Source organism: Pinus tabuliformis, chromosome 3_1, assembly GCF_031772625.1.
Source record: "Pinus tabuliformis cultivar Carrire ecotype Pingquan chromosome 3_1, CPIR1, whole genome shotgun sequence".
In the NCBI taxonomy this organism is placed as follows: Eukaryota; Viridiplantae; Streptophyta; class Pinopsida; order Pinales; family Pinaceae; genus Pinus; species Pinus tabuliformis.
The window spans coordinates 848,339,585-848,358,847 of record NC_142301.1 but is presented as its reverse complement, the minus strand read 5'-3'; the positions used below and the strand labels follow the sequence as shown (position 1 = coordinate 848,358,847).

General features: G+C 34.7%; 1 protein-coding gene across 1 annotated transcript in view; it reads left to right on the top strand.

Moving 5' to 3' along the window:
* The window catches only part of SEX4 (dual specificity protein phosphatase (DsPTP1) family protein), a 417,122-nt gene that overhangs the window by 158,354 nt on the left and 239,505 nt on the right, over nucleotides 1-19,263 (top strand). The window contains exon 9 of the mRNA XM_089412062.1: nucleotides 5,476-5,556. Coding sequence (XP_089268188.1) covers nucleotides 5,476-5,556 — 81 coding nt within the window. The remainder of the gene's footprint in view (nucleotides 1-5,475; nucleotides 5,557-19,263) is intronic.

Below are 19,263 nucleotides of genomic sequence, written 5' to 3'. Positions count from 1 at the left end.
GGAAAAGCCATATGAAATTATCTTTTCAAAGTCCCAAACAACCTTAATAATTGAAAGTACATTAAATTAATAAATAAATAGTAATAAAGTATAAGATCAATAAAAAAACATTAAGAAATTAAATGGATAAAAAAATAACACATGATTCTCATGAATTACATAAATTAAGTCCACTCAAATCGTGACTGTCTCTAAGAAATGAAAGAGCAAGGTGGGACCTGAAATTCGCTTCACTTGTGATCAATAGAGAATCAGGAAGAACATATTTTATTAATCAAGACCTTGAGACTGTGGAAAGGAGGCCAGTGGAAAGGCTGGTGTATAAGAAGAGAGGAGATGACAAAGGAAGGGGGGGTTTCTAAGGTTGGAGGAACGCTCTTCGTCGGTTGTTACAGTGTCTGTAGCTGTTGTTAGTGTTCTCTTTGAGTTAGATAGAACGACCAATAGTCATATACGCAACTGAAATATTTAAAATACTTCGTACACAAAGACATCCATCGCAGGATGATAATTGTAAACTATATATTGTATAAAGAATTGATATAGGATGATTACAATTGAGAATGAGGGTCTTGTATATATAGCCAGGTAAGTACCCTTTCACGAACAGGCATGTCTCTAAGACATGCCTTTTCATTATTAACTAACTAACCATTAGTTAATTTACTTATTATTTATTATTATATTTATATTATTATGATTATTATTTATTATCTATTTTTACATAATTTATGTTCATAACATTGCCTTCTCCTTCAAAAAGCTTTGTCCTCAAAGCTTATTGATGAAGGATCGAATCTCTTCTGTCGTTTGGAATATCTTCTTGTTTCTGAGCTTTTATCTTTGTTGATACAAGATGATATGATGTTCTGAGCGATAGACAAAATTGTCGTATTGAAAATAGATTGAACCATCCTAGACTAATATTCCGGGGAATCTTCTGATCCTTGGAGATGTGTGGTGAATAGTTATCGTATGACCGGATTGAGCTCACTTCAATATTCTTTGGAACATAAGTTTGTTTATGTTCTATGTGATATAGATTTGTAGATTGATGAAGGTGTCTACTCTTGTGATTCAGATGTAGATAAGGAATTTATCTTGTTTGAACTTGCTTAAACGTTTCTATCGCAGTTTCCTGATTTCCTTCAGGCATTGTTGTTGTTGACTTGACTACTGAATCCTCATTTGGGGTGTCCGTCGTTTGAACTGCAACCTCTGAGTACGTCTTTACTTCAGTAGGATTTGGATTTGCCCAAACTGTGAGATTAGTGGGATCGATGTTTGTTTCTTCAACTTGGGCTGCTACATCTGGAGATTTTGATGCTTCCTTTGCGATAAGTTCTTCGTATTTATTCTTCAATGATTTCTTATGATTCTTACGTTTTTTAGTCTGGTTAAGAAGATTTTGGTTATGTCTTTTTAGACGTAATATTTCTTCTTTTTTTGAATCATTGATCTTGTCGCTATTATCCTTGTCTTGATCTTTTAATTTTTTAATTTGTTCTAATAATTTTTTATTAAGGTTCTTTAAGTGTAAATTTTCCTCTTCCTTCTCTGATAAACTTTTGTTGAGCTTCTCGTTAAAACTTTCTTTTTCTTGTTCTAACTTTTGCTTCTTAGTTTTACACTTTTTGACTTGTGCAAGTAGTTTCTGGATATGATCTTTTAAACGAAAATATTCACGATTTTTATTGGATATGGCCTCCTCAAGCTCTTTTTGTTTCTTCGACATTGAGTTTTGATTCCTTTGAGGTATTAATTTCGTAACATCTGTAAAGTCTTATGACGAGGAGATCATCAATTTTGACTTCATTGTCATGTCTTGAAATGTGATCATCCTTCCCTTATAAGAAAACATCAACATTTTTTTCTCTATGTTTAACATGAACGCACATATTTCTCTAAACCAAGGTTGACGAAGAATTATGTCAAAGTCCATGTCATATATTTTTACAACACAAAATTGTGATATGCACTCATAATGATCTACTATTATTTGTAAATCATTAATTTCATATTTATTTCCAAAAAGATATGTTGTTTCACCTACATTGGCATCTGAAAATTAACAATCGATTCGCCAAATTAATATTTATGTAATTTTCGCCGTTGCTTGTACTAATAGCGATATTAACTTTTTTCCCTTGGATAGTCCTTCTTAATGTAATTAACTTGTGATGTGTGATTAAAACATCTTTATAGGAAAATCGTCCCTCCTTCATCAATTTAGAATTAGGCTCCATTCGCTTTTTTCTTCAAAAATGGACTTCTTCGTTAAAATGAGTGCCATTTTATTTGATCAACTTGAACACTTTTATAAATTCCTTTAACTTTTATTTTCCTCAATTATATATTTTTTCCACTTTAAAATAAGTTTTATATAGCTCCACTATTTAAATAAACTGCACCTTATATTTGTTATAATGCTTTTAAAAAGTACTCTTCCTTTGTTATAACTTGTTATCCTTATGTCTCTTTATAGTTCTAGATTTAATACCCTGTAGGTTTTAACCCCGTACAAAAATTACCTGCATACGAATTCTAAAACATAGAAAATAAACAATGCGAGAGCATAACACATACATATACACAAAGATTTTCCCCTCGATCCCAAAACCGGGACTACTGGCTTGATTTTTCATTATATTCCTTTCAATGTTACAATACATATATATACATGCCGAAGCATCCAATACCATGGACCGAAAACCATCGCGTTCAAAACCATGTGCGAAAACCATGCACAAAACCATAGGTAGGTCCGTCCAACCTAATATAGGGTCCAAATTTTTTTTCCCTGAGGCGCTGCCCTAGACCCCGTAGAGGGGGGTTACCTGGCCCCCTCAAACCCCTTGGACAAGGGGGGGCTGTCGCACCCCTTGTGACCCCCCTGCTGCGCAATTGGTGCAACGAAGGGGGGGCTCAGCCCCCCCTCTAACCCCCGGTTAACTAGGGTAGCTAGTCGTAGAAAGAATATAACACAATTTAGAATTAGGCTCCATTCACTTTTTCTTCAAAAATGGACTTCTTCGTTAAAATAAGTGCCATTTTATTTGATAAACTTGAACACGTTTATAAATTCCTTTAACTTTTATTCTCCTCAATTATATATATTTTTTCCATTTTAAAATAAGTTAATATAGCTCCACTATTTAAATAAACTGCACCTTATATTTATTATAATGCTTTTAAAAAGTACTGTTCCTTTGTTATAACTTGTTATTCTTATGTCTCTTTATAGTTCTAGATTTAATCTTTTATGTACTTTAATATATGGATATTTTAAGTAACTTTCTATAACACTACCTGCTTTGTACTTATATATATTTTCAATAATTTTAGGACTTGAAATTTTCTTTAAAATACCCCTTTATAATATAAAACTTCTTTTTACATATCTTTTATTTATAATTTTTTCTTTTTCTTTTTGAAAAGTTACAACCCTAGTGAAACGTGGCTATTCACCTCTTTGGGGTATAATATAAAATATATGTCCACTTATGTGCCTTTGACTCGATTAATTTTCTCTACTTAAAAATAAAACTTATCATTCACATAAAGAGTTTTTGTATTCCTTTTGTTTTTCTTTTACCTTGAAAATACCATGGGCAATTACCATGGGTTGCTAAAACCGTGGACTTGTAAACTTCTTAATGAAGAATCAAGATAATATTATCTACTCTTCCTTCTCTTACGTATAGTTTTAAATATATTTGGAAAGATTCCCTCTTAACTTTATCATGCACTTTTTATTAATAATGTAGAACCTTTTTATATATATGAATGGTCTCCTTCAAAATTTACATCGAGCTATATATATATATATATATATATATATATATATATTTTTAAATCTTTTTTTGTAATCTTTATATGTACTTCTTTTATTTCTTTTTTTCTTTGACTATCTTATTTTTTTCTTCCTTTCTTTTGTTTAATGGCCAGAGTCCTGAATGAGGAAACTAGCGAAACAGAGAAACTCCAACTTTGTGTAGTGAAATGCTTCAATTGTGGCGACAACAAGGTTGACGAAGGATTAATGGCCAAAGGCCGAATCAGATTGGTTCTCTTTAGCAGTTGAGTGTCCAGAGGATTGAACCTGGCTTTGATACCGATGGAATGACTACTAGTCGTATATGCAACGAAAATATTTAAAATACTTCGTACATAAAGACATCCATTGTAGGATGGTAATTGTAAACTGTATATTGTATAAAGAATTGATATAGGATGATTACAATTGAGAATGAGGGTCTTGTATATATAGCCAGGTAAGTACCCTTTCACGACAGGCATGTCTCTAAGACATGCCTTTTCATTATTAACTAACTAACCATTAGTTAATTTACTTATTATGTATTATTATATTTATATTATTATGATTATTATTTATTATCTATTTTTACATAATTTATGTTCATAACATCGGAGGAATGCTTTTCCTTGGTTCTGAGGGGTTCTTGACCTTTGAGGAAAATTTTATTGCACAGTAGGAATTTCGAAGAGAGTCACTGACAAAAGGACACTGAGCCTTGGTTGTTCTTGAAGATTTTGGGCACGGGGGCTAGAGTGCTTCAATTTTGAAGTACTATGGAGCTGGGTACCGAGATTGTGCCCAGTTTGATAGCGAGATGTTGGTCATTTTCGTAACGGAAGCGTAAACAACAACCGCCAGAAACACCATCAGACTGAATTTCAAGTAAGTATTGTCAAATGGATAATTAAATTTTGAGTTCTCTGGTTAATTTGAATAACAACCTTGTTAAATTTTGCTAATACGAAATTAGGGTCTTTTTTTTGCAACAGTGTCTTTAAACTTTGTTAGTTGGGTACCTTACAGTTTGCTACATTGTTTTGTCATTGTAGAATTGGATCATTGTACTCTCTCTTTGCTGAAAATTTTATGACAATCTAATAAGAACAATTTGAAAGGGTTTCCCCCTTGTGGGGTTTTTCCTTGGTCTTTGACCAAACCTAGTGTCTCTTATTGTTCATTGCATTTACTATTCTATCTACAATTGCTATTGAATATTGGAAGATTAAATTGTTTTGAAAGGTTGCTAATTAAAGATACGAATTGGGCTAAAGTGATTGTAACAACATAGAACAGTAGTAAAATTAACATTGGTCATGTTAGCTTTCCCCACGTTAGATCTCCCCCATACTATTCCTAAGAAATGCCTCTTGCCACAAAAATATTAAGTGTAAAATTCAAATATAATACATAGCTGAACAAATTGCACTTAGGGACCAAGTTTCATCATAAAAGGACATTGGTGCCTCTTTTATATTGTCTAGAATCATTATGGAAATTTCCTATTACCTCATTTTTGAATAAATTTTCTCATGTGAAACAGATTATAATGTTCAAAGATTATTTTGATTCATTTCCAAATCATTGATTAAAAATGTTTTACCACTTTATTAGTAGAGAGATCCTATTTTTATATCCTTGACAATAAACTTCTAAAGGTACTTTGGAGTTGACATAGATGCAATACAACAACATGCTAAAGAATATGACGGGATTCAACATATACGAGCCGAAATACGGTAAGGTTTTCTCCTATGAAGCTTAGGAACTTCAGTTATTTATTTGGAAATGAGAATCCAAAAGTTATTACCTTTTTTTTTGGTTATTTTATAATTTACTTGCAAACTTAGTTTGGCCATCCTAAGTTGTCTCTTTATAAAATATTTAGTCGAGTGTTACCATTAAAGAAGCGTGATTAATTAATATTGTTTATTTGTTTATTAATATGGACTAAAATGAGAGTATGTCCCTCCAAACTTAATCAAAATAGAACACGAAAATGTTATATAAAAGATTGCCGCATTTTTAATCAAACTTATGTGATAGAATATATAAATGTGTAAATATGAAAATTATGTCTATTAAAGGTTACATATTTTCACGTTTCTCATAACAAAATTTCGTCAAGGACAGTCTATCATATATTAAAGTATAATATATAGTTCAGGATGACATGATTTAAAAATCATGGTTCTTTTATAAATGCATATATAGATCATACTGGCAAGATTTGACAGCATTGGCTTTTGCTATACAATTTTTTTCAATAATATGAAATTCAATGAATTTTCTATATATCTCGTGTATTTGACACCCATCTGCCCATCTACTCATAAACCCAATAAACAAACATCCCAAGAACCTCAAAAATATTAAAAGAATCTTAAAAATTTATTCAAATATTAACTAATCACAGAATATTCTAGAAATGATTTACTTTTTCTGGTTTATTAGGCATTCTTGAGGATAAAATTCTTCTGAAATTTGGTACAAAATGCATATTTTCATGTCTTTGAGATGTATACTTCTGTTTTTGAGTCGCACTAGAATTTTTTGTTATTTGTTTTTATTATCAAAACGTATTTGATTTTGAATTTGTATTTGAATCTTGCTACTATGGTATAGTCACACATTGGGGCTAATCAATGGAAAATGTATGCATGATGCAATGATTGATTATAAGATGTGGAACTCTTTATGAGCTACATTTTAATGTTGGTTTGATATAATCGTAAGTGCATGGATATAAAAATACCTACTATTATAAAAACATGGAAATGAACTATCATTATGACATGTAGGGTTGCAGATAGTGCTAGTGAGGAATAACTGGTGCGAAAAGGATGGCATTGATATAGGGAAAGATCATGTGGCTGCACCAAATGATATTGGAAACAAGGAACATGATTCATTTGAGAGGGAATGATAATGTTAAGGCCTTCGTAGCCCTCTAAAGGCATTGGACATGCACATTCAAAATTTTGCTCGCAAGTGAGAATTATTGAGTCTTGACTACAATGTGCTGATTAGCTAGATTAAATATGACAAGGCCCAAAGATCAATAGCGAAATGATGATGAGTGTTATCCCTTATACTAGTAGGGGTACTTATACAATCATGTAGAATTTTTCACACTATTTTGAGCCCAAGGTCACAACTTAAAGCCATGTAACAACCATGTGAAGTGATATATATGGTATCCTAGCCCTTGTTGCGTTGAACTATGATCAGTCCCTTTGAATTCGTCTCTGTTTGTAGTGTCCCCATTTTCAGTTTCCTCTATAGTACAACGAGGATGGATTTTCATGGTATGAGTTGGCTAGATCACAAGAGCAGGACTACGTCATCAGGAGTTCTGGAGAGGGTTTGAGGAGTTTTATGGGATCTGATGGCATTTGCTTGGCATTTTCCATTATCCGCATAGCTTACCTCTTGTTCCATTGCATTTTGACAACTTTTATAAAACGAGGTTATTATTGGGCTTGACTTAATTAACTATGCTTGTGGTGGCATTCCAGAAGGAATATCTGACGAAACCCCTTGGTGTAATAGCTTGTTGGAACAAGAACAATATGATCTACAGGATATGCTGAGGAGTCACTTTCAGTGGCCAGAGAGAGTATGGTGGGTGATTTACCATTTTAACGGATTAAAAGTGACTTTAATTAGTCACTTAATTAATTAAAATTAAAAAGGGAAAATGCTTAATTAAAGAAAAGGCCAAAAAGGGAAAATGAATAAAAACAATAAAATAAGATGTTTCTAGAAGGTCAGAGAGAGTTCCGTCCAATATTTAAAAGGAGGAGGAGGAGATCATTTGGGAAATCTTGGAGTTGAGCTTCTTACTTGTGGAGAGGTTTGGAGAACTGAGAGTTCCCAGCTTCAGCACTAGTCGTAGGATAGAAACCCTTTGGTGATTCAGTGAGAGTGGGTGAGTACCCATCTCTCCCCTTGGTGAATCATCCAAAATTCATAGGAGAGCTTAGTAGTTACATCTCAATTCAGTTTTGGAGGCCCAGTGTAGCATTGGAGCAGATTCTTGAGGCTAACTCTTCCATATCAGCTATATTAATTGTATCAACATGTAATCTCTAATTTATTTGTTATAAGAAAAGCTGAGATTATTTATGTTCATCATGTTATTGAATTGCATTACTCTACTTTTTGTATTTTACATGGCAATCTTTTGTTAAAATGAATGGAAATTTTTTATGTGGAAAATTAACCCATTTTGAGATTTAGCCAAAATATTTCGTTTGGGATACTATAGTAGTATCAGAGCTGGTTTTCCTGCCAGCCTGAGGGCTTACTTGCCAAAATTTCCGGACTAGGTTTATTGCAGGAGTAGGAAGGAGGATTTTACTGAAGACAAACCATAGTCGAAGGAATAAATTTTTGGGCACAAAATTTGTCTCTTGAATATTAATTGCTCGTGGAATTTTTTTTTTTGGCCATGAGAAAATTATCTGGTGAATATTAGTTATTCGACAAAACTCCTCTCTAATTTTATATTATTGAACTAACTGGCCAAATTTTAGGACAGAAAGCTATAAATTTTATTGAAGGATGAATATATTTTGTTAAAAGGGGCAAATTTTATTATTTGGCTGAATTCTTTTTATAGAGTGACCAAAGCAAATTTTAACCTAAGCAGGGCCAAATATTGTTTGGCCAAATTATTTACCAATGCCAAATTATTTTAAAGCATCAGTGTGTAGGCAAAGTCTAATTAACAGGGAATTCACATATTCATTTTCTACAGGCCGAAAACAATTTTCTTTATGAAGGTTGAGAGCTATTTTCTTCTAGCTTATGAATCTAAGTATGAATCAATTGTTCATACTTTGAGCCATTTTCTTCTCTTTGGTGGATTGAGGGTTTCAGGAGTCATATTGCCACGAATTCTTCAGAAATCCCATCAGCAATGTTGAAGAAAGTGTAACTAGGTTCGGTATTTACAAATGTAATTTTGATCTTTGTACTTGTCAAGAAAAAGAATATTATTTTTGTAAATTATAAAAATCAGTTTCTTGCTCATTTCATAAGTCTAGGAAAGTTAAAGAATCAAATTCATGTATAAAGAGCTCTTCTTGAGCCTATGTGTAAATGTATACTAGTCTAAAAGGCCCTCCAAGACAAGCACAAGAAGAAGTCTGCAAGCTAAACGATGAAGAAGACAGTCATGTCGGCCTCAAAGCATATATAGATGACAAGTCAGCTCATAAATAAAGTCACAACGGTTCACTGTGACATGTCGACTTATTTTTGGGAGACTAACCACTATATATACCCCGTCAAAGTCTGCGCAGAACAGAGACACAAAACTCAGATTCCTCTGTGATTTTCGGTGGTACAGTATAGTTATAGGAGCTCGGATATCTCTGAAATATTCGGTGACAATCTCAGTGAGTAAGTAGAGTAAAAAGACCTCGCAATCTCAGAAGATCCTCTGCAATCTTCGGATGGGTACAAACTCTGTAATCCGCATTACTGGAATATAGATCTCAGATGGGTAATTACAGTGGCAGTACCTCTGTGTCTTGGTCTTCTCATAATCATTGTCTCGGCATACAGTAATGATCTCGGTATACTTGATGAGTAAACCTCACAGTGACATACACTGTCTCGGCATAACAGTAATCACAGTCTTACTGTCTCGGCATGGATGAAGAGGATCACATAGAAGCACATACGGTCTCAGCATACGTGTTATGAAAAGGATCTTTGTAAGACACTCTCGGCATACTCTAGACACTGTTACAGTCTAGGCATCGTTATAATGAGAAGGATCATGGTTATACTACAGTGACACTCTCGACATGTATTCTGGACGATGATAATCATGATCTCAGTCATGATCTTAATGAAGAAATAGTTTCAAGGTCATTATCTTGATAATGATATCCATGTATCTAGATGCAACACTCTTATATGTATATCTCAGTATAAGATCTCGATGTTAAGATAAAAGATCTCTATGAAGATGCAACAGTGTTGTAATAATAATGTTCTCAATGATGGCAATAGTAGATGAAGATCTTAACTTAAAAATTGGTAAATCACATTGCGTTGAAGAATATTGGCTAAGGACACTGTAGCATAAAAACTTATGCTGAAGCACAAACACTGATAGCTTGTAGACTTGAATGTAAAAATACACACAGGTATTTAATAATAATATTTTATTAATATATATAAAATGTATAAGATGATATAAGATTACAATGAGGACCCTGCTTTTATACGTCAGTAGGTGACCTTTCGTGATTAGGCATGTCTTTTAGACATGCCTTTTCACTTAACTTAATCACTATTTAACCTAATTAATATTTAATTATTTAATATTTATACTTATTTTATTTATTAACTTGTTATGAATTATATTCATAACATAGTCCCTTCCTTCAGAAGCTTTGTCCTCAAAGCTATATTGTTGGGAAACTGTCTTTGCTATTTTCGTCTTTGCATATGGAAATGTGGAAGGTCTCCATCACTGGTGGCTTGCTAGTAACCCTATTTTGAGTTCAAGGTTGTCTCTTTTTTTTTTAATAATATTTTTTTTTTGAATATATTTTAATTAATTAAAATATATTAATTAATTAAATCATAATTAAATAATATATATGTTATATAACTATATGATATATAAGTAACTATATATATAAATATAATCATATAATTATGCTATATCTAATTAACTATAACGCATGTATATATATATATATATATATACATATATATATGAACCAAAAAAACGCCAACGCTACAGTTTGGTTTTGACACGATCGAAGGGTTATGCCTCTTGGCAGTAGAGCATAGATAAACGATTTTTTTGTCGGCCGATAGATAGAATGCGAACAGGGAATCCATTTCACTGGTTGCCTCGTCCAACAACAAGATGCGAGAATTCTTAATAATTGCCTGTGCTATCGCTATTCGCTGCTTTTGTTCTTCATCCATCTCATCATCCACTTTGCCACTCAAGATGCATTTTGATAATCCATCACTAGGGGCTGATTTCCAAATTTTCCAAACATCTTTCCAGAAAATTCCATCATCTGTTGAAATCGTGAGATAATTCAAACGATTAAGGCAACTCAACTCGTCTATTCTCTTCAGCGTCCAACACTTCTCCGCTTCAAATACTTGCAACGATAACAGATCTCGTAGATTAAAGAGTTTCCAGCAAGAAGCATCCATTGATGTTGAGGATTTTAAGGTTTACGAGACTTGAAAGACTCTCTAATCTCTCTAATTCCCAGTAGTTTTGCAGGTTCACTCTTACTATTGTTGATGGCAAGGCAATAAGATGCTTTAGCTGAATATTTTCTGAATTCCTTGCATCGAAAATGTTCAAGGGAAATCTAGGCTACTTCAAAATAATGTGCGTCTCACATATTTCAAAGATTTCACAATGTGGTCCTCCGGGCTCTAATAGTATGAAGGAAGACATACGCTCATGAAAAAGTTTTTTCTTGTTAGTGGAAATGCAAATATCTACTTCATCAGGTGGTCCAAATCCCAGACTCAAGAGATAGTCTGGAAAGAAAACACTTGTGGAGCTTCTTGGCCTTCCCAATCTCATTCGAATCCAATACTCATCTGGTCCCACTCTACTAGTGTGATAATCATAAGGTTCATCCAAAGTGAGGGTCGTGTAGCAGTACCGGGGTATATCACACTCCTCATCATCATCTGATTCCATTCTAGATCTAAACAGAGCAAGGCGATTTGGAATATCAAATTGCGGAATCTGAGCTTCAACTTCTTCAAAGATGTGGGTTGCCCCTTCCCCTAGATTTCCACTCAATATTGAACCAGCCTCAATACGATCAAAGGTGTTCAATGGATCATCAAAACCTTGCGCAATAGTTTCCACATATATAAACAGTAAATCATTCTCGCTATCATAAAACATAGTAGAGTAAACCAGTTTCACATCGTCTTCTGCTATTTCAGGCTTGACTTGATATATCAGTGGAGGGTTATAATTCTAATCACGAGTAATTGCCACCACTTTTGCATGTACTCCCATCACAAACAATAATCTATCTAATGCAGCAAGGCATCTAATCATCTAAGGTTTCCCATCTAAAGAAGTCTAGGGACCAAGGTTAATTGATTATTTTGCTAAATTTTAAGTCTTTGGTCCTTGGGGTTAAGTCAAAGTCAAAATTTTGAGGAAATTAATTCAAAAATTTAATTTTTGAATTAATTAAAATGCATTTAATTGAAAAATTCGAAATTTCCTCAATAATTTAAAATTTCGACGGATGAGATTAAAAGAAATTTTGATCCTCATCAATGGTCGAGATTGCTTTGACGAGGATCACTCGAACTAGCCGTTGGAAGATCTATCTTTAAATAGGAGGTCATTTGTCAGTTGAGATGATCTGATCTCTGGATGGTGTACTAAGCTCTCAAGCTCTCTTGTATACTATTTTGAATTAATGCAAAAGTCTTTGGAGTTTCAACATGCTGTAGTGTTCCTCTTCATGAATTTATGGTAACATTGTTTTAATTTCTGCTTAATATTATGTGAAAACTATCAATCAATAGCTCTCTTAGGATAATCTGAATATAGGTATCTTATTCAGTTTGTTGGATTTGGGGTAACATTTTTAATTTTGATTGAAGTAGTAGGTATTTCTATTTCTTCAAAATTTTATTGTTGTTCTATTTTTCTACTTGATTTGATGGTTGATCTAGTGTTTGCAAAAGATCTCTCAGGTTCTCACTGAGCATTTGGGGATAGTCCTCGGTTGGACCAGCTAAATCTCAACACATTTTCTGAAGAGCCTACTTCATATAAGCCTTGGGATTTATCTAACGATAATCTTTTTTCTGCAGGGTGTTTTTGGGCTAGTACCTCTCTAAAATTTCAAAATCTTTTAAATATTTTGTGGAAATTTTAATAGATCTGGCTATTAAGAGGCTTAGATTATCAGATTTGGGAGCGGAGTTGGACTCATACCAATGTTGCACTAATCGTTATCATGATAATATCGACGCGAGGAAAAAATCGTAATAATCGGGAAAAATCGTTTGGTACAAAAATATTCATTCTTTTTCAATTTTTTTAATATCTAAACCATCTACAACATAAAATAAATACATTGACACATAAATATGATAAAAGAACTAATATATAAGATGTTTAATATCATTTCTAGTGCTAAAATCACACATAGCAGTGAATCATGTCCTGAATAGTAAGTCCTGACTCCTGAGTCCCAACTCAACCTCAAAATATCAACAAAAAATATAATAATGTATCTCATATCATGAGTCATAATGTCATATACAATGAAATGAACCAAATAACTAAAGTCTAATACTATTGATTTCCTTTGCCCCTCTAGATGTAGATGTCGGTGGAGTTGGCAGGCCGCAATAGACTATGGAGTCTACTGTGCTCTAGAAGCTGAAGAACTAGGAGCTACAGGAGGTAGACCACGTCCTCTACGTGTGACAGGGGTAGCTTGGGTCACCTCCTCTTGCTCAATATATATATATATATTTTTTTTTTCCATGATTTTTTCCCAAAAAATCACGATTTTTTTGAAAAAATCGGGCAAAAAAACAAATTCCGAGTACTAATCGCGATTTTATCTTTTTGTTGAAAATATCGCGATTTTAACAACACTGACTCATACTCCTTAGATTTGATAGATCTGTTATTTATTTGTATAGATCTGTAAATTATTTGTATAGATCTGTTATTTACTTGTGTAGATATGAAATTTTGTAACATAATTTTGAATTTTAACGCTTGGGTTTTGGGATTTTCTCTATTTTTGTACATATTGGGTATTGGGTTTTTCTCTTTTCACTTGTGCAAAAATAGATTTGAGAAATTAGCCAAGTAAATATTTAGATCTGAGTTAGATCTAGACCCTGGAGGGCAAGATCTAGGCTCAAAGATTGTTTGCAGGAATAGATCTGAGAAATCAGCCAAGAAAATTTTCAGATCTGAGCTAGATCTAGACTCTAGAGGGCAAGATCTGGGTTCAAATATTGTTTGCAAGAATATATATGAGAAATCAGGCAAGAAAATTTTCAGATCTGAGCTAGATCTAGACCCTGGAGGGCAAGATCTGGACTCAAAGATTGTTTGCAGGAATAGATATGAGAAATTAGCCAAGTAAATCTTCAGATTTAAGCTAGATCTAGACCCGGAGGGTAAGATCTGGTCCCAAATATTTTTACAGGGCCAATGATTAAAGATTTTGCAATAAATCTGAAGATCTGAAGCAATTTAATGTTTTTAGAACAAGGGTTTCAAGTTTTGGGGCTCCTAAGCCCAGATCTGCCTTCTCGTAGCCCAACGCTAGTTCTATTGGGCCTAGTGCTAGCTCTCATTGGCCCTAGATTCCCTTGCTCCATTTCTGATTTGAATATTTGATTTTCTGAAGCTAGTCATTGGTGGGTTTTTGCAGAAAATTTGGTAAAAATTTGTGTTTCAAATATTGAAATTTTTTTGGCAACTTGGGCAAGTGATCTTCAAGGCCTAGGACCTAACGGTTTGATCTCAACCATATTTTTCCTCACTGGTTGCTACAACAATCATATACCTTTCTAATAGTGGTGAAAAACACATCTAAGTGGTTTGAAATTAACTAAGAAATTGCTAAATACATTAATAAGTCATTTATGTTTGATGTGTATCAAAAACTTGGCCTAGATCTACATTTTGGGTGACTTTTATCTCTGAATAATTCTGTTTCTGAAGTTTGAAATATAACAATGGCAAAATTTCATGTGGGTTAGCCTAAAATCAGTTCCTAAGCTGTCTAATACATTAAGGAATTAATTTCTTGAGTTGGGCATTCATCATTAGGCTTATTTCATGTTTTAATTGTTGGTTGTAATAAATATATCAGATCTGATATAAATCCGAAAATCACATCACAACAGGCTGAAATTTTTTGATAATTCATGTGGGCAAGTTTGGAAAAATTTCGGTTAATTTTTGGCATTAAAATATCATTGATAGCTTACTGTTTTCATTGTCAATTTGCTGCTGACATAAAGTTTTTCTTACTGCTGTCCTAAAAATTAATTTTTGAAAATTAAGTACTCTGTCATGGAATTGTGATAAAATGCATATCCTTTGTTTCATAAACTGAGTATTTTTTTTGAGCATCTGTTGACATTGATATCGAATTGCAAAGTTGTTTTTGTTCTCTTTGAGCTAAATTGTATCAAGAAGATTTGAAATAAGTTGGTGTTTTAACTATAGTATCTTCAAGAGTTTATTTTCTAAGTCTTCATCTAAAAAAAAGGCGAGCATTTTATTTGGGTAATTGAGGGCTTTTGCGGCATAAGTGTTTTCCCATTCTCGAGTCTAACTTCAACTCATCTTCCTGTGCATTTGCATATAAGTTAACTTTGCATAGATAAAATTTACTTCTAAGCATAAGATTGGTCGATAGACAGATAGATCTCCATCTGTCTTTTCTTGAGAAGTCTGTTTTAATAGTAATTAAAACGGTGACCTTGTAGTCGTCAGAGCCATAGTTCTTTGCAGAGTCGGAGGCATCGGGTATGTTAGAATTTCAGGAGAGGTATCGTTAATCATACCTTAGTGTGCTTCTCCTAATCTTCTCTCTGCCAATTACTATGAAATCAGGCTCAACATAGAAAGGATTGAAGGGTTCACATTTAAATAGGCATTTAACTAAAATTAACCAAGATTCTTGCTGTAGGAATTTACAGGGTAAGTTCCTCAGAAAGAACACCAAAAGGACACCGCTCACAACCAGATCACAGATCAATACACCAGTGTTTTTGACGTGGTTAAAACCCTCAAAGAGGGAAACAGTCCACGGCCTGCGCCAACGTGGCTACTACAAGCAATTTTTCAATCAAAGAATGAAATTTACATAAGCTTCTCTCATGCACGGATTACTCGAACAATGACCCTCCATGCGCTTTAAATAGAACTCATGGACCAATCGGGTGTCAAGCCACGGATCAAGTGTCGGTAATACCGAGGAGAGAGTGAACCGTCGGATCACTACATATCGTGACCGTCGGATTGTAAGTTACAAAATGTACAACGGTAAAGAAACACACTTTACCTAACTCTATACCTAACTCTATACTAGACCAAGTTGAACTTAACTATATCCTATGTGTCGGAATATCCTAACATCCCCCCTTAAGAACAACTTGGGATAGGATTGAAGGATTTACAAATATGACACAATAGGAGAAGGAAGGAGGCACTAGAGCCTATCCCCCCTTAGTGACAACTTCCTGAACTCCAAGCATATATCGAAGTTTAGTGAACTTCGCCTCTGTGAGAGCCTTTGTGAAGATGTCTGCAACCTGATCATCTGTTGAACAATATTGCACTTCAAGAACATGGTCATGAATGAGCTTTCTGATGAAGTGCATGTGTAGTTCAATGTGTTTGCTGCGCTGATGCTGGACTGGATGTTTGCATAGCTGAATGGCACTTTGATTATCACACCAAAGTGTGGTTGGATGCTGCTGCTCAAAGCCAAACTCTGATAGGATCTGACGAAGCCACAAGGCTTCCTTACTAGCTTCCACGGCACCACGATACTCTGCTTCTGCTGACGAAAGAGAAATGGCAGCATGTTTCTTACAATCCCATGTAATAGGTCCTGAACCAAGAGTGAAGACATAACCGGCAGTAGACTTCCGATCATCAGGGTCGCCAGCCCAATCAGAATCAGTGAAACCAACTAATAGAGGAGCTGCTTTGGCACTATAATGAATCCCAAACTGTACTGTACCTCGAACATAACGAAGTATTCTTTTAGCTGCTTTCCAATGACTTTCACGGGGGTTTTGCATAAAACGAGCAACAAGGCCAACATCAAAGGAAAGGTCAGGACGAGTATGGGTTAAATACAAGAGTTTTCCTACAAGTTGACGGTATAAGGTAGCATCAACTTCAGGAGAAGTACAAGAGACTGAAAGTTTGACTCCAGACTGAAAGGGAGAGGGAGCTGGCTTACAGTCTTCCATGTGAAAATGACGAAGAATATCACAAGCATACTTGGACTGGGAAAGGGAAATACCCTCCTTGGATTGCAAGACTTGAAGACCGAGAAAATAGTGTAAGTGTCCTAAGTCTGTCATGTCAAATTTCTTTTTAAGGCTGGACTTCACATGGTTTATAAGGTTGGGATCACTACCAGTAAGGATAAGATCATCAACATAAAGAACAAGGATGATAAGAGAGTTGCCCACTTTCTTGGTGTAGACGGTATTGTCAGAATGACACCTAGAAAAGCCAGATTCTAAAAGAAAGCTATCCATTTTGGCATACCAAGCCCGAGGAGCTTGCTTGAGACCATAAAGAGATTTCTTAAGTCGACATACAAGGCTGGAGTCTGTTTGGATGAAGCCAATGGGTTGTTCCATATAGATTTCTTCATGAAAGTCCCCATGCAAGAAGGCAGATTTAACATCCATCTGATGGACTTCCCATTTTAAAGAGGCAGCAAGGGAAAGAACAAGGCGGATAGAGTTCATTTTGGCAACATGGGAGAAGGTTTCAGTGTAGTCAATGCCTTCAACCTGTGAAAAGCCCTTAGCAACAAGACGAGCTTTATGTTTATCAATTTTCCCATCTGGTCCATACTTGGTTCTGTAAACCCATTTACATCTAACAAGTTTGCGTCCCTTTGGTAGAGGAACAAGATCCCATGTATCATTTGCCAACAATGAATGGTATTCTTCATTCATAGCTGCTTCCCAATGTGGATGGCCTGAAGCTTCTGCAAAAGTGTCAGGATCATGATTTGCTAGAGCTTGAGCCAGTAAAGAAGAGGCTCTTTCAAACTGAGAACGTGTACGTCGCTGATCTGTAGGATCACCGGCAAGATCACCTGCTGCATCCCGAGTAGCACGGACCCATCTTGGAAGTTGAGGATCCTGAGAAGGTGGGGGAGGATTGTCATCCTCACTTTCATCATCTGAAGAAGAAATGTTTTCAAAAGTAGAAGAGATAGGAAGAGGTGGCACATCCGCCGGACTAGGCTCGCAGGCCGATTTATTTTCATCAAATTTTACATCTCTTCTAATGATAACATTTTTGGACTTAAATGGAATAAGTCTATAACCTTTTACATCTTCAGAATATCCAACAAAAGTACATTTCTCACTCTTAGGTTCTAAAGCTTTATGCTTTTCATCTGGAATATGGGCCCATGCTTCACTTCCAAAAACACGAAAGTGACTTACATCTGGTTTAATGGAACTCCAAGCTTCTTCTGGAGTGATATTCTTTAGAACCTTAGTAGGAGTGCGATTTATTATATAATTTGCACAATTAATTGCTTCGGCCCAAAAACTAAGACTGAGTCCTTTAGATTGCAGCATACTATTAGCCATTTCCTTTAACGTGCGATTTTTCCTTTCAGCTACACCATTTTGTTGTGGAGTGTATGGAACAGTATGTTGCATTTGAATTCCATTTTCGGTGCAAAAGTTGATGAAGGTGTTTTTAACATATTCTCCACCATTATCAGTTCTTAGCTTAAGAATTTGATGTCCAGATTGTTTTTCAACAAAGGCTTTGAAGGCCAAAAATGTGTTAAATACTTCGCTCTTGAGTTTTAAGAAGTATACCCAAGTGCGTCTGGAGAAATCATCAATGAAAGTTAAGAAATACTTGTAGCCAGAGAATGAAGCAACAGGAAGTGGACCACATAAATCACTGTGCACAAGCTGTAAAGGGGCTGAGGCGTGCCAAGAGGCACGTTTTTCAAAACTGTCCTGATGATGTTTTCCGAGTACACATCCGGAACAAACACCATCTCTGCAAGATACCATAGGAAGACCTGTCACCATATTTTCTTTACATAGATGCTGAAGTGAGCGATAGTTTAAGTGACCAAATCGCTCATGCCAAAGTTTGCTCACTTCATCATTATGAGCAACAAATACTGAGGGAAGATTTGATGACCCAAAGTTGTGAAACTTATACAACCTTGTGGAATCATCAGCAATACCAGTAGCTAGAATCTGTTTAGGATCTCTCAGATCCTTGATTACAACATCATGAGGTGAAAATTCAACAATTTTACCTTCACCTGAATGAGTTATCTGATATACAGATAGAAAGTTGCAGGATAAGGTTGGAACACATAATACATCATTAAACTGACCATTGTCTAGATGAACAGTTCCAGTCCCTACAACATTAAGAGATCTATCATCACCAACATATATATTTTTGGTGTTACAATCATTTAAAGAAGAAAACATGGCTTGGTTTTTGGCCATGTGATAAGAGGCTCCAGAATCAATGAGCCACTCATGAGAATGAGAAGAAGAAGATACATTTAATGCATAACCAGACTGAGATGATTGACAGCGACATGCAGAAAGTGCCATTCCTGAAGATGAAGTTGAAGAATGCTCCACATGGATGTTATGTTTCTTCATTGCGGCTTCCAAGGCTT